At 43.5% G+C, this 23,287-nt stretch overlaps 3 protein-coding genes across 7 annotated transcripts; all 3 read right to left on the bottom strand.

Moving 5' to 3' along the window:
- Positions 1-1,796: 1,796 nt before the first annotated feature.
- On the bottom strand, positions 1,797-4,897 carry LOC119210174 (uncharacterized). Of its 4 annotated transcripts, none has more exons than XR_005119635.2 (7): positions 4,568-4,897; positions 3,500-3,559; positions 3,113-3,364; positions 2,723-2,977; positions 2,357-2,629; positions 2,130-2,278; positions 1,797-2,002 (listed from the first exon to the last, which is right to left on the bottom strand). XR_005119635.2 is itself a non-coding variant. In XM_037459904.2 (7 exons), exons 2-7 carry the CDS (start codon positions 4,638-4,640, stop codon positions 2,190-2,192), a joined length of 1,002 nt encoding a protein of 333 aa, XP_037315801.2. In that variant the 5' UTR covers positions 4,641-4,645; positions 4,688-4,897; the 3' UTR covers positions 1,797-2,189. The 4 variants fall into 4 exon arrangements, 3 of the variants coding, with proteins under 3 accessions (XP_037315801.2, XP_037315800.2, XP_037315802.2); XM_037459904.2 differs by having other exon boundaries at positions 1,797-2,278; positions 4,568-4,645; positions 4,688-4,897; XM_037459903.2 differs by having other exon boundaries at positions 1,797-2,278.
- A 441-nt stretch (positions 4,898-5,338) lies between these two features.
- mapk12b (mitogen-activated protein kinase 12b) lies at positions 5,339-9,288 on the bottom strand. 2 transcript variants are annotated; one of them, XM_037459901.2, is made up of 12 exons: positions 8,958-9,286; positions 8,140-8,269; positions 7,948-8,006; positions 7,735-7,846; positions 7,542-7,571; positions 7,183-7,230; positions 6,969-7,083; positions 6,808-6,879; positions 6,595-6,674; positions 6,097-6,175; positions 5,837-6,010; positions 5,339-5,539 (listed from the first exon to the last, which is right to left on the bottom strand). In XM_037459901.2, the coding sequence occupies exons 1-12, from the start codon at positions 9,074-9,076 to the stop codon at positions 5,475-5,477; spliced, it is 1,083 nt and encodes a 360-aa protein (XP_037315798.1). In that variant the 5' UTR covers positions 9,077-9,286; the 3' UTR covers positions 5,339-5,474. The 2 variants fall into 2 exon arrangements, with proteins under 2 accessions (XP_037315798.1, XP_037315799.1); XM_037459902.2 differs by lacking the exon at positions 7,542-7,571 and having other exon boundaries at positions 8,958-9,288.
- A 926-nt stretch (positions 9,289-10,214) lies between these two features.
- Positions 10,215-22,027, bottom strand: mapk11 (mitogen-activated protein kinase 11). The gene is made up of 12 exons (XM_037459900.2): positions 21,801-22,027; positions 16,793-16,922; positions 16,645-16,703; positions 16,414-16,525; positions 15,930-15,959; positions 15,088-15,135; positions 14,895-15,009; positions 14,716-14,787; positions 14,283-14,362; positions 14,004-14,082; positions 13,665-13,838; positions 10,215-12,756 (listed from the first exon to the last, which is right to left on the bottom strand). The coding sequence occupies exons 1-12, from the start codon at positions 21,911-21,913 to the stop codon at positions 12,683-12,685; spliced, it is 1,086 nt and encodes a 361-aa protein (XP_037315797.1). The 5' UTR covers positions 21,914-22,027; the 3' UTR covers positions 10,215-12,682.
- Between the last annotated feature and the right edge of the window lie 1,260 nt (positions 22,028-23,287).

The following is a 23,287-nucleotide window of genomic DNA, read 5'->3' as shown; positions in this document are numbered from 1 at the left end:
ATGTAAAGACTCTAAGTCGATTAATCACAGGTGTGTTGATAGAATACGACTCCAGCTGCCTGCTAGATCTGATATGTTTTTATTGATGTCTTTGGGGTTCTGGTATTGTATGTAAGACAAATTATATCAAATCTGTTTTTTTAGATATATGTACAAGACAGTAATAGTTTGCCTCTTAGATATCAGAGACAAATTCTTAAACTTTGCTTTAATTACATAAGATTATATTTAGATTTAGATTACTGCCAGTACTGCCTTGAACTTCTCAAGTACCACAACGTCACCAAGAGGCGTCAAGCAAACCGAAGAAATGAATTCTCAGATTATTTACCGGGCATCTTTGTTTTATCAAAGCACTAAACGGCACACTGAAGCACTCCTCGCCAAGTGTTTGTCCGTTGACCGAAACAAACCCTGGGTGTGTCCTTAAAGTGTCACTCCTGTTTGCCAACAAGAGATTAAAGCAGAACGGGTACCTGACGCGTGGGGATCAAACTGAATTGACCTGCATTTAGATTGCATTTGGAAATACATCTCATTTGGTTGAAAATGAGCCTATTTGTTGTTGGTTGAATCCCAATATTTTCTCACACATCTTAGTAGCATCACATCACCACCCAGCCTGCAGATGGAGCCTGCACGTCTGGATCAAGGCCATCAAATAGTTTTGACAGTCTCACACGTTTAAGGCATTTACTCACATAGGGTTTAATTCACTTATTTTTGGGATGGATTGAAACTAATGACAGCTTTATGATTGCTATTCATTTATGAAGGTCATTTCCAGCCCTTGAAGCTCCACCCACCAGTCCAAGCAGAAGTCCAGTCCTGTTTGGAAACCATGATATGAGATTGGGTTTGGGATTTATGCAAGATATGGTTGCAAATAAGAGAGGTTGAAAGATGGAAACCGGTTTAAGACTGGGTGGACCCCTCTGGGCTAGACTTTACCCTGTCAACTTAAAAAACACTTACTACACTACCACTTAGTACTGATACTGTCTCGACCTGATAAAACAATCAAAATGTACCTATGCCTGACTGGTGCTGTGCAAATGTGACGTTATATGCTGTGGTTGTTGCTATTATTCTTTTTTTATGTTTTGTCTTTTTTTCATGTCTCATCTTCTGTTGCATCATATTCTTAATGTTCTACAGTGCTGTCTTAATTAAAATTAAACTTTAAAAAAAAAAAAAAAAAAAAAAAAGCAGTTGAAAGTATCACACACATTCACACTGGGGTTACAGACCCCACCCGAATTTCCCTATTTTCATTTTATTTAGCATAGTGTTTTTGAATTATATGTGTATGAGTCCAACCTCTTCTTCACTGTGGTATTGGTTTAATGGTCACATGGGGGAGCGAGCCCCCAGAGAGACGACGCGTTAGCTTGAATGAGTGTTGCTGGAGCAAAACAGAAACGTGTGAAGATGAAATGCTATTAGTCACAAACTGACAGATAAAGGAAAGTAGCGTTAGCTTCATGACACGGTTATGATCATCTAAAGTTATTAGATGTCTAATAGGCCTCACTTTTTTGGTTGTTCGACTCTGTCTCACTAATGAGTTGTCAAATGTGATGACCTACCAATCAGAAAAGTTGATAAAGAAAATGAATCAGCAGTCATTTAATTAATATGTTAATTGTATAAGGCATTCAGCTATGGCTCTTATTGGGTCATATGCAAATATATAAAATGGATTTGGGGAAGTAATAGGATGTGCCCCAAATTGTGCACGTGTGGTTGCTAAAGAAAATATCTTAGTCTTAAAGACTTAAAGACATCAATGTTTATTTGGATCAATGTAGAAGAATCATACAGTCAACAAATTCATTACATTGAATTGGATATTGAAGTGCTTTTCCACGCCTCTCGCTGGAAAGTTCCAATGGGCTTCGGCCTCCTTTCAGCCTGCCACACCAACAGAGAAACATGCAGTGTGAAACAACCAGGCCATGAGTCAATAATTCATCACAAAGCCATTGAAAGAGAGAAAGATCTGACGGACAGAGACAAAGACCGAGGGAGAGAGAGAGAAATTAATTATTTTCATTATGTTGGGGACAATACATCTGCAAATGCCATTACAGCTTAAATAATATTTCAAAAAGCACTCAAAGAAACACCTTGCTAGGATCCTGATGCCGCCCTCTTGCCACACTAGTAAGCCCCCCCCCCCCTCCCTGTCACAGTGGCAAAAGAGCAGAAATGATGACAGCCAGCAGCAGCACAGCGGAGGCCTCTCCGGGGCGGCTGGACGGGTTCCGATCCGACCCTGAGCACAAGAAAATAGTGGTTCAGGCATCCGCGTGAAGCTTTGAGGGGATGCGCGACGATGCGCGTTAAAACCTACGTGCTATTTGTACTGTCTTTGAGGCCACGGCAGTGCTCTTTGAAGCAGTGTTCTGAGCCTCACACTTGAGCGTGAGCGATTTCAGCGGATGATCCACCATGATCTCCATCACGGGGCCCCTCACTGTCTGACTGTTCACGGACAACACGTAGCGACAAGCGGGCGTGCATTCAGCAGAGCACACGTACGTGTACTTTTCTGCAATTTCTATCACATCAGGGCCAATGATCTCGACCTTTGGTGGACCAGCTGAGAGAAAGAGGTCAGAAAAAGCTGAAACAAGGTTGGAGATCTTCAACTGTAACATAGTGTCTGTTTATTAATGAAATACTTTTACCATACTCGTAGTGAAACTCGATCACTTACATATCACAGTTATCTCTCGAACAGCGGCGACAAAAAGCTTGGACACGCTGTTGGTTGCTTTGCAGACCAGCTGTGCTCCTGAGATCTCCTTAGGAGTGATAGAAATAACATTCCCCTGACCACTCAACCACGGGCCTCTGTCTGTCTTCCAGGCGTAGGTGCAAGATGGCCGACAGTAAGCGTGGCAACTGTAGGTGTGGCTCACAGATGGGTGCATCAGGCCGGGGCCCGAGATGGAAACATTGGCAGGACCGGCTACGGTGAGGAAGACAAATACGCGAGTCCTTAGAGAGCAACGGTGGTCATAAAGTTGTGACAGTGGACCAATCACGCATACACCAACTCTAACAACATCTCATCCAATAAATAAAGAAATCAGCCCTCCTTTACCCAACACTTGCAGTCGCTTCGTTGCCGTGGCGGTCAGGCCGCTGCCCGCCGTGACCGTACACGTCACCGTGAGGGCCTCGGCCCAGCTGGTGACAGTGAAGGCCAACACGTTGCCCTGACCCACGGCGCTCTGTCCATCCAAAGACAGAGAAAAGGTGCACGCTTGGCAGTCGCTGTCACACTCAACGCTGCTCGGCACGCTCACAGTCACGTATTCGGGGCCGACAATTGTACAGGCAACTTTCTCTGCATCTGCAAAACGACAATCTCAATTATTCACTTTTCTTTGCAGTCATCATATTTTATAGTGTTTTTTTGTGTATCTGGAAGTTACATTTTTAAAGATAGCATGATTGATAAAGGTTGAATTTTTTTATATGAAATCACCCTCATTGTTGTCATGCAGTTGGGGTTCCTCTCCATCTGTAGACAGCACTGGCTGAAGGCCTGCACGAGAAATGAATACAAAATTCACTTTTAGCTCAAAGTATCATTGCTCTGGAAATGCCACTTTCATTGAGCAATCGCAACGTGTGTCTCCTTACACCTTTTCTTTGTTGACTCTCAGGCAAGCGCACACACAAAGTCATAAAATAATTAGCTACTCGGAAGGTCAACAGGTTCATTTTTGATAACGGCGGCCATCTTAGAGATTCTTCATAATATATTCTGCCGATTTGTACACAGAAAGTTGTAGTGGAATAAGTGCCAAACAAATTAATATAGCTTGTTTGCATAACTTCTCCAAGAATAAATAACACACATTTACACTTTCAAATAAAATGTTAAAGTTAAAGGAACAAAATGCACCCTCTGTCTGATAAACTCAAGTATTTTGCTGTTACACTTAACATGGCCTGAGCAGGAGGGTAGTTTGGCTACGGTTAGCCAAAGTTCTCTTACTACACTGACATAAATCAGTCTTTGATAGTTTGCTAACTTTACAAATCTTATATCCTATTGCTTGAATGAAGCATTTAAGGTGTTGAAGTAGCATTTCACTTTCGTAGCAGGTTGAGGTGGAGATCATTGTGATCATTGTGTTGTTTAGTTTTATCCACCGCGATGATTTCTAACGCTTATACATTTCTTAATTTTTTTAATAATTACTAACTATAGTCATTAGTCAGTCAATCAAAGCTACTTTTCCTTCATACGCAGTCCTGGGGCGGAGGGGGGGGGGGGCTCAATTCCAGCCAGTCGGACGAAGGACAAGGTTCACCCTGGACACACCTACGGTCAAGTTAGACTCACGTACTCCCCAGAGCAAGACACGGGGCGAGCATGCAGACTCCCCACAGAAACCACCACACCACCATCGAGGAGAAAGTATCTCAATCGCTCCTAAAAGCAGGAGCCTGTCGCATGAAGTAACTTGAAATGGAAAACTTAACTAAAGCTATAAATCAGATCTTCCACTGGTAGTTTTGGAATAAGAAAAAATTATTGTATTACCTGACAGCAAAAGTAGCAGCAGAACTCCTCTGAGATTTGAGCGTCCTATATGATGTGTGACGGTATTATCCATTGTCCCGTGAGAATCTGAAGCGTACGGTCACCAGGAAATAGAAGGCCAGCACTGCACAGTCAGTCAGTCAGTCAACATCAGCAGGCAAACAGCGCTTAGTGGAGAGAGCCAGGGAGAAACATGTCTGCCTTCTTAGTCACTCTAAATGACAAATGCATTGCTCCGTTAATAAAATGGCAGTTCAAACCCCATACAGGGGGGCATTTAGCAGAGGTTCCTTGTCGACAAATTACCAATTTAGAGTTAAGTGTGAGAGTCGGTTTCAAGGAGTGTTTTGGAAATTGATTGCTTAATGGTGAGGAGACCGACCCAAAGAGGCAAATGTTACATGTTGTGCAACAAAATCTAAGCTAGCATTATCTTAACTCAGCTACAGAGTAAACAACTAAAGAAAAGCATAATAATTTCATTGGCCCTCTTCTCTTTGACTATTTAAAACAGAAAGAGGGATTGTTAGTTTGACCTGCAGTGGTTAATATGTGTGTGACAATATTATTCCCTTAAGTATTCCAAGGAGTTACGTTGTTACTGTTCAACAAGGGACTTGACCTTTTGTTCCCGAAATACGTCCATTATCAGAATGCAAACAGTAAAAAAAAATAAAAAAAACAGAAGGGTTGTGATTTTGGACCTGCTGTTGATGGTTAATGGATGAATAATCTGACACAAAAACACACAGCTGACCCTCTTAACAACTAAGCATATCACATTTATTGAAGTTTTAACAAACTAATCATATTATTACTCCTACACAAACACAGTCAAAGTCAACAACGAAATGATTTCTTTGGGGTGCAGGTGTGCGTGTGTGTGTGTGTGTGTGTGCGTGCGCTCTTAAAGTGACGTCTCTCTGGAGTCTCTGGGCGGCCTGAAGGTCAGTATCTCTGTGAACGTGTGACCTGCAAAAACACAAAAGACACAATTACACTTCTGCCTCCTTTCATATCCAAGTTCAACCCTTATAAAACTCTTATTGTATACAAAGTAAACAGCCACGTCTGTGTAACAGTACATGTTTGTTTTTTTAAAAGCAAGAACTGCAGGGACCTCCTGTGGCGAGGTACTGTAACGACACTGAATATGACCTGTGAGTGAACAAATCTAAAGTGTAACTTCAAGGGAGGTGAAAAGGCCAATGGGTAAAAGGATCAAGTGCTCCGTAGAGCCAAGGAGACCCAATGCCCCCTCCCTCTTACGTTTCCACTGGTCCAGCGGCAGGTCCGTGTTGTCCATTGTCTGATCGTAGGGCTGCGCCTCAGTCTCCTCCTCGGTATCTCTGAACTCGCCGAAGAAAGGCAGGTCGAGCGCCTCCGAGGCGTTCACCCTCCGCTCCGGGTCCAGCCGCAGCATCTTTTCCAGGACGCACACCGCTGCGTGGCACACACACACACACCTCCTGGTCAGCACAACTGGGTTTAGTGGCACCAACAGCTGCCGAGCAGAGAACCGTACGTACCATTTGAGCTAGCTTTGGAGAAAACTGAGTGCAAGTCTTTTTTTGGCACTTTTGGCAGACTTCTGATGTAGTTTTTGGCCTGTCGAGAGAAGGAGGTCAAGAGTTGGTGAACTGAAGGACTTTCATAAGTGAGAGAGAAGTTTGGCATGGACAAAACATTGTGTCGTGGTTCTCTTTGTCATACATTATATATATATATATATATATATATATATATATATATATATATATATATATATATATATATATATATATATATTATATTATATATATATATATATCCCGGCTGCTCCATGTGCCATGTCGAAGTGTCCCTGAGCAAGACCCCTAACCCCTAATTGCTCCCAAGGCAAAAAAATGTAAGCCATGGGTTAAAAATGTAATGTAAGTCGCTTTGGATAAAAGCGTCAGCTATATGACATGTAATGTAAGGTAATATTAAAACTTTCATGGCAACCAAATGCTGACTATTGGAAACAATTGCAACAAAAGCTTTACATCTTGGCTCTGTAGCTTGACAACAAAGTCAGCAGCTGGCGTCCCTGTTATCTTCATGATTTCTCGGAGCTGATCCAGATCTGGCAGTAGAAGTGGTCAAGAATCCTCCGTTGCATGGATTTTTACATTTCAAAACGGGGGCGTTCCTTTCCATTCATCGGGAACACACGTACGGTGAAAACAGTTAACTAAATGATTTGCCGCCAAGGATACGATCGCTTCCTTTGAACAGCGGCTTCCCCAGCAGCATCTCGGCCATGATGCAACCCGCCGACCAAATATCCACTGCAGACAGAGAGGAAAACCTCAGCCTTCGCTTTGTGACACGTTTCCCCGTTTGCCTTTTTCCTCCACTTGCGTCGACGAGGCCTTACCAGTTTGTGTGTAGTGCATCCAGTTGAGGATCACCTCGGGCGCTCGGTACCAGCGCGTCACGACGTAGCCGGTCATTTCCGCGTCGGCCTGCCTAGCCAGGCCAAAATCAAGAATCTGAAGCAGGAAGGGGAGGAGAGAGCAGAGCCGTTGCATTGAAATGTGCAGGAGTTTGAGTCGGTCACATTAAAACAGATCGATGTTAACTTAGTGTACCTTCAGCTCACAGTCCGGGTTGATGGCTAAATTTCCAGGTTTGAGGTCCTGGAGAAGAGGATCGAGAGAATGGTTGCACAGAGTGATCATCAGAATGCTTCTGGGAAATAATTGGTTATATGTTAACACGTAGAGGAAGTATGTGAGGAAATGAATACATAAATATTTTATAATAAAATCATCAATATAAAATGAATCCCTCCTAAATTTAGAAAGGCATGGCAATAAGATGACAGAGAAAAAGCTCCTTGTGTGGGAATTTAGGATGAATGGGATGGAGTGTCAAAAAAAACAAAAAGAGCCCCCACCCCCCACCACCCGCCCAAAGCTCATAGTCTGAAAGGTCAAAGTTTACGCACCCTGTGGATGATCCCAGCAGAATGGATATACTGAGGAGAAAGGACACACAGACAGCTTCAGCGACTTCATCTCAACTCGCCCAAACAATAGGTGGGAAACGCGGTAACCGCGTTCAAACAGATCCGCACTGCTCTACCAGCTACTGTGCCGAGGAGCATGCATGCATGCATCCACGCCAGGAGTGCTTTTCACCTTGAGTCCTCGAAGCATCTGATAGACGAGGAACTGCACCCGGTCCTCTGATAATCTCTCCAGCTTCATCAGCTTGCCAAGGTCAGTCCCCATGAACGGCATGACCAGGTAACTGCAAGAGACCAGAGAGCGAGAGAGGAGGAGGAGTCAGGTTTCTCCGAAAGAACTCAGCCAAGCCACTTATTTTACGGTCCGCAGCACTCGGGAACTCACAAGTCACGCAAGCGGTCCAATGCGATCTCAGCGGTGAAGACATCCAGCAGCCCAATGACCTGTCCAGGACGAATTTAAGCAAAAATAAAGCGCTGTATTATGTGCTTAATGCTGCATTCATGCCCCGCCCCCTTGTTTTAAAAACAAAAACACAGAGGATGCTTTGTGTGTCTTTCGCCTTTCTTTTCTTACATTTTCGTGCCTCATGTGTTTGAGGAGTCGCAGCTCCCTGTACGCCCTTTTTGCAAAAAGTTTGGACTGGAAGGGCCGATGGAGTTTCTTGATGGCCACCTGCGCCCCCAACCGGCGGTCCCACGCTGAACTGAATCGGACGGGTAGACAGGTATGTTATATACTTCCAAAAAGGAAGCATGCACAGGTTCAGCTTCACCTGTCCAAATTCCATCGAAAATGTTTTTCATGCCAGACACTTGAATACGTCCATGAGGAAAATCAACAGCATCTCAAAGCTGTATTAATTACACCTTTGCCTTTTCTTGCTGTGACCACAAACAATGTCTGCGGTGTGACTGAAAACAATGCAGTGGTGCATTTTAAATGCGCCCAACTCGGGCTCTTTGACTCCTTCAATCAATGAGACTGGGGGGGGTTGGTTTTCTTTGTTGCCCCTCATCCATACAACACAATGCACAGAGAGGCCCTGCAGAGCCAGCTGTGCTGACCAAAATGTCCCACACCAGCAGTAGTGGGTCTAAAATTGCACAAGTGGAAGTAAAAGTCCTAAAAGGTAAAAAAGTATTTAAATTAAAGAGGTCCTTGGACTTTTTTTTGGGGGGGGGGCATTGGTGACTAGGATTTTTTTTTCCAATCGACGTGCAATTGTTTGTTTCTGGGGAAGAGGGTCCGTTTTTTTGTATGTGTGATATCACCAGACTAAAGCTGCTGCTCTATATATTACAATTCTGAAATCACGAGAGGAGGTGTTTCGGGATGAACCCTACACATAAACCCTACAGCCAACAGATCCGCCAAGCCGATGTCTCACTTACCACACGGTCCCGTAGGCTCCGGTTCCGACCTGCTTCAGGTCCCGGTACCTCTCCGGAACCTCCCAGGCGGTTCTGTTGACCTCCTGCCGGTAGTATCCCGTCCTGGAGCGCACAGCCATCCCGCACCGACTGGACGCGGCTGAGGTCAGGATGCGGTTCCGCTCATGCGAACGAACTCGAGTCTTTTATTGGATCTTATTTCCAAAGGAAAGAGACGCGCAGTGCGTCCCGCACACGAGGATTCGGTGCGACACAAACGTCTCCGGCCACCTCCGACGCAAACGGACAACCACAGACAGATATTATTAGACATGGCTCCTGGTCGCCTGGGTACTAAATGGGTGTGTCTACAATGTGCGTTGTAGGGGGGGGGGGCTCAAAACATCTGCCCACCCCGAGGTTCACCCCATAATACATCCACGCAGAGTTGGCACGAGAGCCTGGAACGGCATGGTATTAAGTCGTGTCTGTTCAATTTAATTTATTTCGATTAGATATGTTGTCTGTGTCATCGGGTTGTTACTATAGTCTATGGTTCCATTATCGGTCAGGTGTGGGTGGCGGGAGTCAATCGAAGTCTCGTCGAAGAAGAAAATACTTTATTAAATGCAGTGAGCAACAAGACCTGGGGGGGAAGCACTCAGCCCCCCGTAGGCCCATACATCTCAGGGAATGACTGCAGAACAACCGACATTCATTAACGAACTCACAAGGGGACCAGGGACACACGTGGGTTGAATACAGTGGGATGGTGCAGGTGATTGGACACAGGAGGAAACAATCAGGGACACCGCAGACAATCACAGAAGGAAAAAAAAAAAACGGGGCCGGAAGTGAAGTTAACCCAGGGCCACAAGAGGCACGACAATACAAAATAAAACAGGAATAAACCCTCAGAGTGACACCATTAGTACAATATATTATGTGTATTATTCGATTTTATGCTACGCTATATATAGCGTAATACTATTACTACTACTATTGTATGCTGGATTACAATACCCTTCTATATTACTGTATTGTGCTTTACCATACTGACTGGACTATAACATAGACTACAGTTTTTGCATCATTTTCTGTACTACTCTATGCTGTGCTTTACTTAACTACTGTATTTTACTGGTCAGATAGTATACTATTATTCCATAGTAGTAGACCCTCTACTACTACCGTATGTTTGATATTATACTACGAACTTGACTGTATAGTACTATAGTATTCTATTCTATATGTAGAAGTGTCCATATGTTATTTCTAAACAACAACAACACAAAGATTTTGAGTAGGCGGTCCACTTTATTTCAAAGATGTTTGATGGTTGTGCTGTGAAAGGCAGCCATGTACATCCTCACCAGACTGGAATAGCTGTTTATGAAACTTGCTTTGAGCAACAGAAAAGGACCTCTTGATAACTGTTGCTATAAAAAGGAATGGAAACAACCAATTCACACTTGTTGATTATTGATTAGTACATATTGATCTTAATTGAAACAAGATTTGGGGACAGCAGTGTCACCAAACCTTGCATGTTAACCGTTGATGATGAATAAGATCAACCATCTGCATCGGTTGAAAACTGACTGTTGAAATGAAGCGTAGTGATTTGAAACTCATGGCTACCGGTGAATCACATGCCACCGTGTATACAAAAGACACACATAACTCGTAACTCACACAGGCTGTATGTATACATTCCATTTGCAGTTTGCTATTCAAATCAACTCCATATATAACATCCACATAAGCATACAACACTTTAACATTCAGAGCTCTAACACTCTGACATGACAGGCAGCTTTTATTCACTTTGACTGAAATTTCAACATTTTGCATCCAGTTTAATCAACGAGTTGCACAAAAGGCTACATGTAGCACTCCAGTAAGAAACATTACAGGAAAAAAGAGTGGGGTTTTTTGTTCTTCAAAAATGTTTTGTTTGTACTAATTTTTCTTTTAGGCAGAAATAATCTCACTGGTTTGGTGCAATTTGAGTGTGACGAGCCATAGAGCCACAGTTAAACAAAGGAACACATACAACTTATAATACACATTGATCTTGACTAATAAGGCTAGCTAGACTGGTTAGCTAGGTTTTCTTCTCATTCCATTGTTAATCTCATATCTGCAGTGAAATAAAACCTCATCTGGGCTTGATCGTAAACCATGTGTTGCTTTTACGCAATAAAGGATTCAAAGAAGTATTTCAGCTTTCATAGAGTACAATCAAAGCAGGCTTGCAGCTCTTTAACCTAAAGGGCTGCTTCTCCGCAGATGATCAGATTCCATAAAACCTATATCTGCTTCACAGATGCATTTCTTCATTTGTTTTCATTCAGTTCTAGTTTTCATAACATCAGCTTTGGCCTCTTGACCTTTTCACTGACATTCAGCATTGAGTCAAAGAACCGGTTGGCTCTGCAAACTGTCGGCTAACACAAGTAGATTATTCCTACCTCAGCAAAACGTGTGTTGAACTAAACTCCAGTCTGCTGCAAGAGCAGTGACACAAAGCCAGTGGGGAAGCGAGCCATTCGTTGTGATAATCTGGTTATGCATTGAGCCCATGCTGCTTCTACAAATGTTACCCGCGAAGAAGAAGCTACAAAGTCCACTGTTACTGAAATACCCACAAGTGAGGTAAATAACATCCTCAGTGCTTTTACACTATATACGTCCATAATGAATGTGCTTACTCTGCACCGTTTGGATTATTGATACTCAAACATCATGAAAACAAAGATGAGGAAACACGGAGACTTCATGGGAGTGTTAGACCAGTCATTCCTTGGACCTGGGTAATGTATTATTATCCAGCATGCTTTACAACAGCTGACATAATGCCAATAAACCTATACCATCATAAACAAAAACCGGGGCTCTATAAGACACGACCGAGAACTACAGAAACCTGATGGGGCGCTGCCAAAGCCAACAGGTGACCACATATCAGTCATGAGCTGAAACTGTATATGACAACGAGGTCGCACTGTAAACACAGACTTGCATCACAGTCATGCTGCTCCAGCATGTATTAACTACCGTGGTAATTAATAGCACAGTTGGTGTTTACTACTCTAGTAGAGGATGACTGAGGAAGAACTGTTGTTTTTCATTGCTATATCTTTTTTCTTTTCTTTCTTTACTGTGCTTTAAATATGAAGAAATTGATTGAAATTTGGTCACATTTCCTGGTACTGTCTCTCTGACCCACAGGCTGCTTTTGAAGCAGTGTGGCATTTGCAACAAGCAGTCTTAATAGTAATGTAATATAATACCGGTAATATTTCCTGATAATAAAACAGACAAAAATCATGCAGTAGTATGATGGTTAAATGCTAAGCTGCTCCTGTGACATGACGTCATTTGTCATTACCAGGGACCAGTTGTCATTGCTTTGGAAATCCTAGTGTGCGTTGTTTTTATTTCTCTTTGATTCCTTTCTACCGGTCTGTAAACACAGCTCAGTTTCCTGAAGTTGCCTCCACGCATGAATCCTCATAACCTCTGCAATCCCTGACGTTCAATGGTTCCTCGTTTGAATCGTGCTGAGCGGAAACCTAAGAGGAAGCAACTTCTGCACTGGAAAGTTCCTTCTGTTGGATTCTAAAACGCTCCCTGGAGGTCGCGACGTGCAGAGGGAAATGCAGAGTTCTCTTCCTTCTCTCGATCATTGAGTGCTTGGTCCTTTTTGTAGGGGAGGAGTTGAGGTCGCAGCTGAAAGAGGCTCACTGCTCCGCCTGAAGGCGATCGGTCTTGCTGCCGGATGTTTTGACGCAGTTCACCTCTTCAAATACCAACTCTAAGCAGTGAGCACACAAGAGAGAAAAAGGGCGAAACAAATCAGGTCATGAGTTGAGTTTTTCGATTTGTTTAAACTGGTTGTAAGGGATATTTTGGGATGGGAAAGAAACGTCATGAAACACTTCTGTCGGATTTCATTGTCACAACACAGGACACTTTCATACGGTATATAAACTGTTGCAGGCTTTGATTCGGTGCATTTATAATCGAGCTTGTTCAGCTTGGTAGACTGGTCTATCAAAGAAACTCAAAATTAGAATGCAAACCATGCAGGAAATATCCACCATGACTCATATATCAGCTCTGAGACATTCCACTAACCGTAAAAATCCCCGCTGAAATGGAATGTAATCATATTCATCATTTTAGAAATGGCATCTTTAAATAACTCAGATATTACTTTGGTGATGTAGTAGGTGAAGAAAAGAACAAGCTTAACATCCGGAAAAGCTTGAAGCTCACTTTGGATCCGTGGTGGCAACATATACATCATCCTTCTCTGCAAGTCCAAAACTGCCCTTCTAAAGGTATTGGTGAGAAACAGTGAGCGCATTTGTTTGAAAGAAGGGAGAAACGAGGAGACCATATTTGTATCGCTTAAAGTGACACTTGGTCAGTGGCCCTAAGCTTCAAACTGTGACGCTTTACGTACCCCTCCGGCTCCAGTTTTTGGACACCAGCGGCTGTCTCTGTTCAAACTTCCTCTAACAACAACCCCGTGTGTAGAATCTCACTTTTTACACTACGAAGGTAGCTTTTGAGTGTTAAATAGCAGGGCGTCGTAATTAGAGTTAGTTGAAGAGCGGGGCTTCGGATGTTCGGGCGCACTGAGCAGGCGTCGGTCTGAGTTGGGAGTGAGACCGGCCCGACTGAGTAAGTGGGTCGCTGTCTTAAATGATATGTCACCTTTCCATTCTTCTAGAGTTCGGTCTTTACTCTCCAGCGTTTGGTCGTAAGGCGGGGCCTCTGGCTCGTCGTCTGGATCGTGGTACTGTGAGAAGTAAGGGTGGGACAGAGCCTCGTTGGCAGAGATCCTCCCATCACAGTCGAGAACCAGCATGCGCTTCAGTAGATGGACAGCTAACGGAGACAGAAACAGGCCGAAGGGTTGGAGACAAAAGCTTCAAATCCAAAGGGCCGTAACCGAATTACCCATTTGCGATACGCATGGAACAACTCGAGCCATTTGAAGCCTTTCGATTGAATTTAAGAAACTGAATATCCAATCTGCGGCGCATCCCTCACCCAGTGGGTTTGCTCCTCTGAAGATCTTCTCCAGGTCCTGCTGGGGCATGAAGGGCAGAGACTGGATGTACTTCTGCGCCTGCAAAAAGAGATCAGCGTTCAACTCCTGTGACATCGGCGATGATTTGTTTGTGAGCAATCATCCCAACACTCACACATATCGACTACTCAATCAACAGCCCTCTCTGTGGCGTGACTTAATAAATCACACCAGGTCGTCAGCGTGGTTGTAAAAATGTTTTTACGTCGCTCCATTCCATTCATTATTTCCTTTCTCACATGTTCAGAGCAGATCTTCTTCAACAGGTCGGGTGTCGGAGTGCCAACCACCTCCATGATTCTCTTCAGCTGGTCAATATCTTAGTGCAGGAGGCGTTAAGGTCTGTGAGAACTCGATCCGTCGTAGAGTTCTTGTCTCGCGATACCTCTACTCGCTGAGCTCTAGTGAGAGTCATTTTATAGTCAGCGTCCCACAAAGATCAGTAAATCAAATGTGTTACAGCTTTGCTCTTGAGACATCGAATACAACAAACTAGATAATTCGGCCTTTCGCGATCGCTCCTATTCGATCCCCGCTTCTTTCTGTTGACACACCTTCCCTTCACAAGAGGTCCACATCCACAGGGCACACTAAAGAGGTAAAGGTTGATCCTGAGAGGGGGAAACAAGCACTCGATTCAAGTGGCTCTTTCAACATGCTAATAAAGGATACAGTCAGTGCCAGGAAAAAGGACTTTTCCTTTCAGGAGCTCTCCCATAATGCATCCCACAGACCAAATATCAACTGTAACAGAAACACCAGAGGTTTAATCCTACAATTGAGCTTGCGTTTGAAGAAAGAATAGGCTGATTCAATATATTAGCTATAGTTTGTGGGGGGGGGCATTTTACCATTCTGATTGTAGTGCATCCAATTCAGCATGATCTCCGGCGCTCGATACCAGCGAGTCGCCACATACCCGGTCATCTCGTCATCCGTCTGTCTGGCCAATCCAAAGTCAAGGATCTGCAGGACAGGAAGACCATTTTTTGACTGATGGAGTTCATTGGCTGGGGTGAAGGAAATGTAAGTTTAAACTCTTACCCTCAACTCGCAGTCCTCATTTACTGCCACATTACTTGGTTTGAGGTCCTGGGAAAATCAAAAGCAGGACAGAAACACGATTCAAATGAGGATGTGTCTGGAGAGAGGATGGATAATAAAAATAGTAAAAAAGTAAAAAGTACCATAAAGCCCTCAGCTTTCGATTCGAAGGCTGCTTTGCCATTTTAACTACATTTGCAAACTTATTCAGATTAATTTTAACAGAAAATTACAACAAAGGAGTATTTAATTACATTAATAAAGTATATTGATATACTATTTGTCCTAATAGTATATATTCACTTCCAGCAAACTGGATTCCTCCAAACCTTAACAACATAGGAGCTTATAGTTTAAATGTCAAATGCTTTTCTACAACCGTAGTGTTGAATTTACAACCCAGTTGTTTGTCATAAATGTCTTAATAAAGCCTTATTTTATACTTAAATTAACGGTTCAACCCATTCTCAAGCATGCTGTGCTGCCAAATATTGTTGCCAAAATTGTCAAACCTTAATTCTAACTCAAAATCTAGAGCAGATTGCAGAATTTTTGCAAAAAAAAGTTTCCCAGAGAGACTAAAATGTCATTCAGTGAATGAATATATATATACGTATATCCTAGAATGTCCGGACACAATACCTGTGTCCTCTTTCTAAAACGTGCACTACGAGGCTTCTGTGCAAACTCAAGTAAAAGGTCTTTCCACCCTATGAGCTGCGTTAGGGAGGATACGAGGAGAAAGCTGTATTTTTAGTTCCATTTCAAACTAGGCAAGGGCTGTTATGTTTTTCAAACTTGATGGTCATGAACGACAGGAAGGGAAAAGAGAAGTCACTCACTCTGTGAATCAATCCTGCTGAATGGATGTACTGTTCCACAGGCGAGGGTTGGAGCGGGAGGATGGGGGAGGAGAGAGGAGAAAGAGCACATAAAGGGAGACCGGGGTCAACAGTGCAGTTCACCATATTATCCCCGATGTAAAGGGAGACTGCTTTTGTCTGTGCCATGGTAACCGGGAAGGCCGAACGGGCTGCCCTGCTGGCTGCCGGATCCATTCAGTGAGAACATGCAAGCTTTGGAATCCACAAAGAATAACATGATGTCCAACTGAATATAAATATGTGTTGGTGCAACATACTGACACAAAAGTTGACGACTGCGGACATACAGTATATGTAAGCAACCGAGAGCATATGATATCTATTGATACAGGTTACATACAGTTTGATAGTAATTTATAGGGCCGTGACAGGTGGGTGGGGCTTCACTATGTGCATTGTAACGCACGGCGTACAGCGGGTGTACCATGATGCTGTAAATTACCTTGAGGCCGCGTAGAAGCTGGTAAATTAAGAACTGCACGTGCTCGTCCGACAACCTCTGAAACTTAACAATGTTGTTGAGGTCTGCGCCCATCAGGTTGGTCACCAGGTACCTGGAAAAAGGGGATAGTGCATGAGTGAATGGGAGCGATGCTGCCATGGCAACCCGCAAGATTGCCTTCACCACTCCCCCCCCCCCCCCCCCCTCTAATGACAGAATCCATGCGTTTACAGTTCTTTGAAGTCCTCTAATGCTGCAGCAGGTGTGAAGACGTCCAGCAGTCCTATTACCTGCGGACACAGAGCGGAGCTGATCAATAACGGAGCAGAAACACGCAGAGGGCCGCGTCTGCCCGTCTATTTTAATGAGGCGCACTAACATTCTCGTGTTTCATGTGCTTGAGCAGCCTGAGTTCCCGGTACGAGCGGCGGCTGTGGATCAGGGACTGAAAAGGCCTGGACAGCTTCTTCACCGCGACCTTCTGCCGCAAGACGACATCGTACGCCGAGCTACGGAGAGAGAACACAGAGAAGTAAACACTTAGACGCTGCAAAAGGCAAGGTGTCAAAACAATTTGTGGTTTCATGAGAAATTATGTTCATTTCTTCTTCTATTGAGTTTGTTACTTTTGGAAAGGACATGACTGGTTTGCCCATTTCCTTCCATCCACAGCTCAGACCTGCACATCGTCTCGAGGCAAAATAATCAACATTTTCACACTCTGCTGGTAGCAGAAACAAGACAAATTATATGTAGGGTGTTCATATGTGATCTTTATAAGGGATTAAGCTTCTTTTGGATATTACCAGGCCTGTTGTTTCACCAAACCTTTATTCCATATCATTCCCAAAATAACTATTCTTCACACCTGCTACCAGCTGATGATCCTCAGGGTATTTATTAGTGATAAGTGATCAAGGGAAAGAGACAGACTGGCGGAGGCAGATAGAGAGTGAGATGGTGAAAGAGGATGTTGTGGAACAACAGAGATGCGGATGTCAGACAATGCAAAAGTGCTGTGGTTTGATTTCATCGCTCTCTTTTGAAATGTAAATGTCTTTCCACACATCGAACGCTGAGCCCTGCTGCTTCTGATGCCGCTGCCTTTGTGGTGCCGATGTCTTTTCAGTCCTGCCGGCTTTTCAACAGTCTCAGTAACAATTATGATGCAGGCGACGGACGGAAACATGGGGGAGAATTGTGAAATGCTGCACAGAGCTGAAGAAACAGAGAGAGAAGTGAAACACTGACAGGGAGAAGTGCACATTTCAAGTGGAGTTAAAAGACAATATATACTGAACATTTGTAACTGAATCAATGCTTGGTTACAAACTATATTATTGTGAATATACCACTAGTTTGTCTGAATATGTGAGCGGCCACTTCAGGATTTTGTCAGTAATAAGGTGTAAACATGGTCTCCTTAAATTAAAATTTCTGTTATCCCTTTGATACCTTGTTTGAAAGCTTTTAGAGGCTTGCTCGTGGCTGTGGACACAGTGACACTGTAAATCAAAGGCAATATTTTCAGGGTTTTTTGGTGTGGAAAAAAAGGCCCGTAAACCACAACCCGCTCACCTCAAACCGCACCTTGTCTTCCTGCTCTGCGCTTTATTCTATTGTGACTGCAATAACTGACTCTTGAATGGAAGCAATGGATATCTCTTTGACTGATGCGCAGTGGCGGTGCTACAGGAAAGAAGCCAATGAATAACCTAACCTTCAATTTCTTTTATTTCCAAAAGAAACTTCCAAATTCTGTTCACAGCAGGAGCAGGATGTGGTCTTTGTTAAACAGTGGCCACCTAATGATGCACGGCTCCTGTCTTTTCTCCTCCCCCAACTGACCAGTAAACATTGATGCATCATTTCATTACATGCACAGGTTGGGCATCCACGCGTCTTGCCACCCCCTGCTGCCAGTCCGGATGTCCCTGTAGGGCCTGAGACAGTCTCTGACATGAACCAGGCCCCTGTGCCTCACACATACCTCCCTCCCTGCCGCCTTCCCTACATGGGCCTGACTGCACTGCTGTCAGCACACACAGCCGGGCCACGGCATCGATTTCTCTCATCTTCTTTGGTCTTTTTTTTTTTTTTTTTTTAAAGAGGTAACACACTGACAGCTTCAAAATAAAAGGGGGGGGAAGGGGCACCTAATATCGAGCGCGAGATCATTTGTACATCCTGTTTTCTACACATGTTCTGGTCTTATCAGTTAATGTGATTAATTCTGATTAAATCCAGATAAAAATAGTTCCATCTACTTTAATGGGGGGAAGAGTATTAACTCTTGCAAGTTCAGTGAGGAAATTATAATTTATTCCATAGAATATTGTCCACAGGGTTTCTTTCTTGCATCCAATTTTACGCATTATCATTTATCCAGGAGCCAAGACAAGATACATTTAATTTTGCTGAATGCTGAATATTAACAGCCGCCTCTAAAGTTCACTTATTCAATAATGACCTTTCACTTGAGCTTTACTTCACAGTAGTAATTTTGTCTTTGTGTTTAGCTGGAAAATTACTAAATATTACTAGTAATATTACCACATAATATACGAGGTTTTTTTCGTACGAGTCACAGTGACTTCCGGACATCATTGGTCTTTCGACAATAAAGCCAATCATTGTGTTTTCCAAAGTGTCAAGGCCCGATTTCATTTGTGACACACAGACATGACAGTTTAGTCAGGACAAAATGAAGCGGTGATTTTTTATTCAGAGCTATCCAAATGAAAGGCTGCAAGCCAAAGTTCTGGCTTACTGGACGTGCTGACATCAGATCAAAGCAGCTTTGGTCTTGTCCGGTCCAAAAATGGCCCACTTTTTGTCTCCCAGAAAAATATAATATTTGGGACAGTATTATGGTTGGATGGCGAAAAGCTGAGTAGACATTGAGCCTGGATTAGTCTGAGGATATCACAGCGTTCAGTCCTCCAAACTTTTTGTCTCAAGTCATAACGCACTGCGTCTTCAATTATTTAACAAGCTTTGTATTTCTGACTCCTCTCTCTCTTTTGTGTCTGTGCTCTGCCGTTTGAAAACCTTCTACCTAGTAGACTCCCTTATATCTGCTGTGCTGTCCTCTTTCCAAACTCTGCCTTTGGTTCCCTGGTCCCCCGGGCGATGGGGGTGTAAATTCTTTATCTTAGCTTTTATGTGTTATACGAGCTTGTCGGATCTCTGACCTTTCAAGAGTGTTAAACGGAAGATAAGTGATGAGAGCCTTTTTTTTTCACTGTGCATCTCAAGGGGTGGACTGTGGGACAGTCCTCAACCCCCCTCCCCCCCCCCCCCCCCCCCCAATGCGACACACGCATACGTATGTCGTGTTCTGGACCCCCATCCCCCAGTTCCCGACAATGGCTGGAGATCGACATTAACAATGCAGGGCAATGGTGTTGGGTGTGTGTGTGGAGGAATGCCCTTTGTGTGTGTGTGTGTGTGTGTGTGGGGTACAATTTAAGAAATAGTTGCAGTAAGATCTATAGCACTTTAAGGTCCTCTCTCTGATTCCAAAGAAACCAGATACATGGAATGCACATCACGTCCTGTGTAGGTGGAAAGATGTGTGTATAAAACAACTGTGTCTTTTATATTGTGAACAGTGTTAAAAAACAGTGCCATTAATTATCATATTATAAAACCAGAAAAGGCCATAGCAAATGTGAATTCCACATTAATGTTCCACGGTAACATGATTCCATATTTTGTCACCGAATATGAAGCTTTGTGTTTCGTTGAATAAACGCATTGATAACACTGCACACATATTCGAACGTGAGTCCTAAATGGGAATCAAACCTCAACCTTTCCAGTTCATTCCATCCAAAATGCCAAACAATGTCCAAACAATCTCCCTGAGAGTGAATTACACAGCTAAAAGCAACATTTTTCACATGTCATTTTTGTAATATTGGCCCGATGTTAACGCAGAAAACTCTCTGGGGTGGCCTGATTTGTAGAGCGAAGCCTCGGTGGATGACAACACTCAGGAAGTGTCGAAATATGACTTGAGCCAGCCAAGGCAAGGGGAGGTTCAGACTGAACGGGGCTGCATATAAGCCTGCAGTGTTAGTGATCTGACAATCACCAATCCTGAAATGAAGGTGGGAGAGCGATCCTGTCCTGTCAATGTGAAAAAAAGATGCTGTGAATTCATCTCCAATTGGAGGTGTCAGGTAGCGATGCTCCTTCATCGTGTGCAGAGGAAGTCCACAAAAAAAACATCAATCGAAAGTTTACAACCCATTCCAGTGTCTCCTAAACAGCACACGGTGCTCCGTCTGGACAAATTCAGACAATAAATCACTCATCCTCCTGGTACAAAGCATCACAGTATTTGGACTTCATACAGTGCAGCAAAACTGGCCCACATTTGTTTTGTCTCTCATAGTGTGAAAGAGGCTCAGCTGGGCATATTGAGTCAGGTGTGTTGAAAAAAAACTGCGCATCATAGAAATCATGTCTCAATCAGTTCCCCTTCAGAGATTCTCTGACCACTTCCAGGACTTCTCTGCCATGAGGGAACTTCCAACATCCAAACATCTTATTCATGTTGTGAAATATGGGTATCCCATTCGGATCTGCCAGCTATTAAAGCTTAATTAATATGGACTGTCGGGGGAGGTTATCACCATGACACATCGCCATGGCAACGTGATCCCACCAGCTGAGACGAAATTGACCCACGATTCGAGCCATTGCATGTTGCAACAGTGGAAATGTCTGCATGTATTATGTCGAAAGAAGATATGTGTAAGACATATGTGATTATGGTGCATGCATGATGTGCCTTCTATGAGGCTTCGAGGTATCAAGACTGGCATCGTGGTTCACACTGAGAGCAGCTGGGCCCAGGTTTTCCCTTTCCAGACGTGGAATGCATCTTTACAGTCCCAGGACAGTAGCCACTGCATATTTAGAGTCGTGTGTCAGTGTGTGTGTGTGTGTGTGTGTACGTGTGTGTGTGTATATCTTGATATATTGCTGACAGCAGTAGGCAACATATGAATAATCATATTAATTTGCATATTGAAACAAACCTAATAATATTATTTTATATTTCTCTACATTGTTGACCCCAAAGCAGTAAAGGAAATGGAATAATAATAATAATAATAATAATAATAGCAATGGTAGTAATGATAATAATATATAAAAATAATAACAACAATTAACCAGAATAACCCTTCAAACTCAGAAGCTGCCTCCTCCCACACACGGCCGCCTCATACACATCGCTATGCTGATGCATCGCTGACCAACGTACGGTCATGTTGTGGCTAAGCAGCCTCGCCCCTCGCGCGCCCTGCACGCACGCACACACACACACACACACACACACACACACACACACACACACACACACACACACTCACCACACGGATCCGTAGGCTCCTGAGCCCACCGGCGTCAGGTTCTGGTACCGCTCCGGAACCTCCCACACAGTCTTGTTCAGCTCCTGCCGGTAGAATCCGGGTCTGGCGGACATTTCTCCGAGCCGGGTGCGGAGATGAGAGGAGTGGAGCGGGGCAGGAAGAAAGAGAATGGAAATGAAAGGGAGGGTGGGGGTGGGGGGTGGAGATAACGTTAGATGGGACCTGAGGCTCGGGCCGCCGTCTGCTGCCTGAGCGAGCTTCTGTCACTCACACCGCCTATCTCCCTCCCTCCCTCTCTCCCTCCCTCCCTCCCTCCCTGCCGCTCCCTCCCTCCCTCTCTCTCAATCTGTCTCTCTGTCTCTCCCCCTCTCCTGTTGCCTGTGTCATTATACTATATTGTATTAAATAATAATATTATATTATAATATATATATACTAATAATAAGCATTACAGCAAGGCCGAATTACAGTACAATATCGATTAGTTGTTTATTTTGGAAATGTACAACCATAAATAGCCAACAAAACAAGGTACATCACAATAAACAGAAAGGTAAAAAAAAGATGATCATGAAGTAAATCCATGACTCCCACCTGCTGGTTAGAACCTGCTATTACAGTCCGGAGTTCAGTTCTAATTAAGCAAGAGTGTGCTTCGGGTTGTAGCTTGCTTTATAGACCAAAGCCCACATTTTACTTAAATGTGAGGTTTACCTGTTAAAACTAGCAACCTGACCCAATAAAAAATGCATAACTAATTTCTTAAAGAAGCAGAATACTCTTAACCCATAAAGGAACATCCTCAGTTCATCACAAACATTGAAAATCCCAAACTTGATAGCGATACACTGGCTTCCACTGACAGGGAGAGTTTGCAATAGTGTAATCTAATGAGTAAGAAAGAAAGCATGAAATGTGATTAGTAAGGGAAATCCTTGTACAGCACTGTCTCAGCTCATCATAGGTATGTATGCACTACCTTAGACCCACTTTGTATGAGCTGCTACCTCCAGCAGTCCCAACTGGACACTGGAGGCAGCCCAATAGACTTAGTGGAGTATAGTATATATAGACTTAGACTCCACATCGTACAAATAATAGTTAGAATATTAGCATATATTACTATTTTAAACACTATTTTATTGTGTCGCATATTAAACTACGGATTAGTATTGCGTTTTTAAAACTACAGTTTTGCATCAAATGATTCTGTGATGTTTTCTGAAATTGATTGGATAGCTACCATTGTGCCCTTCATTTATTTATTGAATAGTTGTTTGTCCCTAACCTCCCGAAACCTAACTCTCTAGACATAAACTTCCATTGATCATGTCATTTGTTCTCAATCAGTTTAATGGCATGACACAAAAAAACGCTCTGATCTGAACCACGCCTCATCGACTGTATGGATCCCTTCTGACTGACTGTGCGCTATCTGATTGGCCAAAGTCTCTCCGGCCGGATTTAATTGAGAGGCGGGGCTTGTC

This window comes from Pungitius pungitius, chromosome 2, assembly GCF_949316345.1.
Source record: "Pungitius pungitius chromosome 2, fPunPun2.1, whole genome shotgun sequence".
Classification (NCBI taxonomy): domain Eukaryota; kingdom Metazoa; phylum Chordata; class Actinopteri; order Perciformes; family Gasterosteidae; genus Pungitius; species Pungitius pungitius.
This window is presented reverse-complemented; position numbering and strand designations above follow the sequence as displayed.

What these genes read in the sequence shown, in the direction of transcription:
- LOC119210174 (XM_037459903.2), bottom strand. Translation starts at nt 4,640, where the DNA reads ATGGATAATACCGTCACACATCATATAGGACGCTCAAATCTCAGAGGA. An exon ending in GCTGCTACTTTTGCTGTCAG is followed by an intron (nt 3,560 to 4,567) that starts GTAATACAATAA and finishes TTTCTCGTGCAG; the next exon opens with GCCTTCAGCCAGTGCTGTCT. An exon ending in AAAGACAGTACAAATAGCAC is followed by an intron (nt 2,279 to 2,356) that starts GTAGGTTTTAAC and finishes TCTTGTGCTCAG; the next exon opens with GGTCGGATCGGAACCCGTCC.
- mapk12b (XM_037459901.2), bottom strand. Translation starts at nt 9,076, where the DNA reads ATGGCTGTGCGCTCCAGGACGGGATACTACCGGCAGGAGGTCAACAGA. An exon ending in GGAGCCTACGGGACCGTGTG is followed by an intron (nt 8,270 to 8,957) that starts GTAAGTGAGACA and finishes CGTCCGATTCAG; the next exon opens with TTCAGCGTGGGACCGCCGGT. An exon ending in TCAAGCTACAGAGCCAAGAT is followed by an intron (nt 6,176 to 6,594) that starts GTAAAGCTTTTG and finishes TTCTCTCGACAG; the next exon opens with GCCAAAAACTACATCAGAAG.
- mapk11 (XM_037459900.2), bottom strand. Translation starts at nt 21,913, where the DNA reads ATGTCCGCCAGACCCGGATTCTACCGGCAGGAGCTGAACAAGACTGTG. An exon ending in TTAGAGGACTTCAAAGAACT is followed by an intron (nt 16,526 to 16,644) that starts GTAAACGCATGG and finishes CCCTTTTTCCAG; the next exon opens with GTACCTGGTGACCAACCTGA. An exon ending in AGAAGATCTGCTCTGAACAT is followed by an intron (nt 14,083 to 14,282) that starts GTGAGAAAGGAA and finishes CTCTTTTTGCAG; the next exon opens with GCGCAGAAGTACATCCAGTC.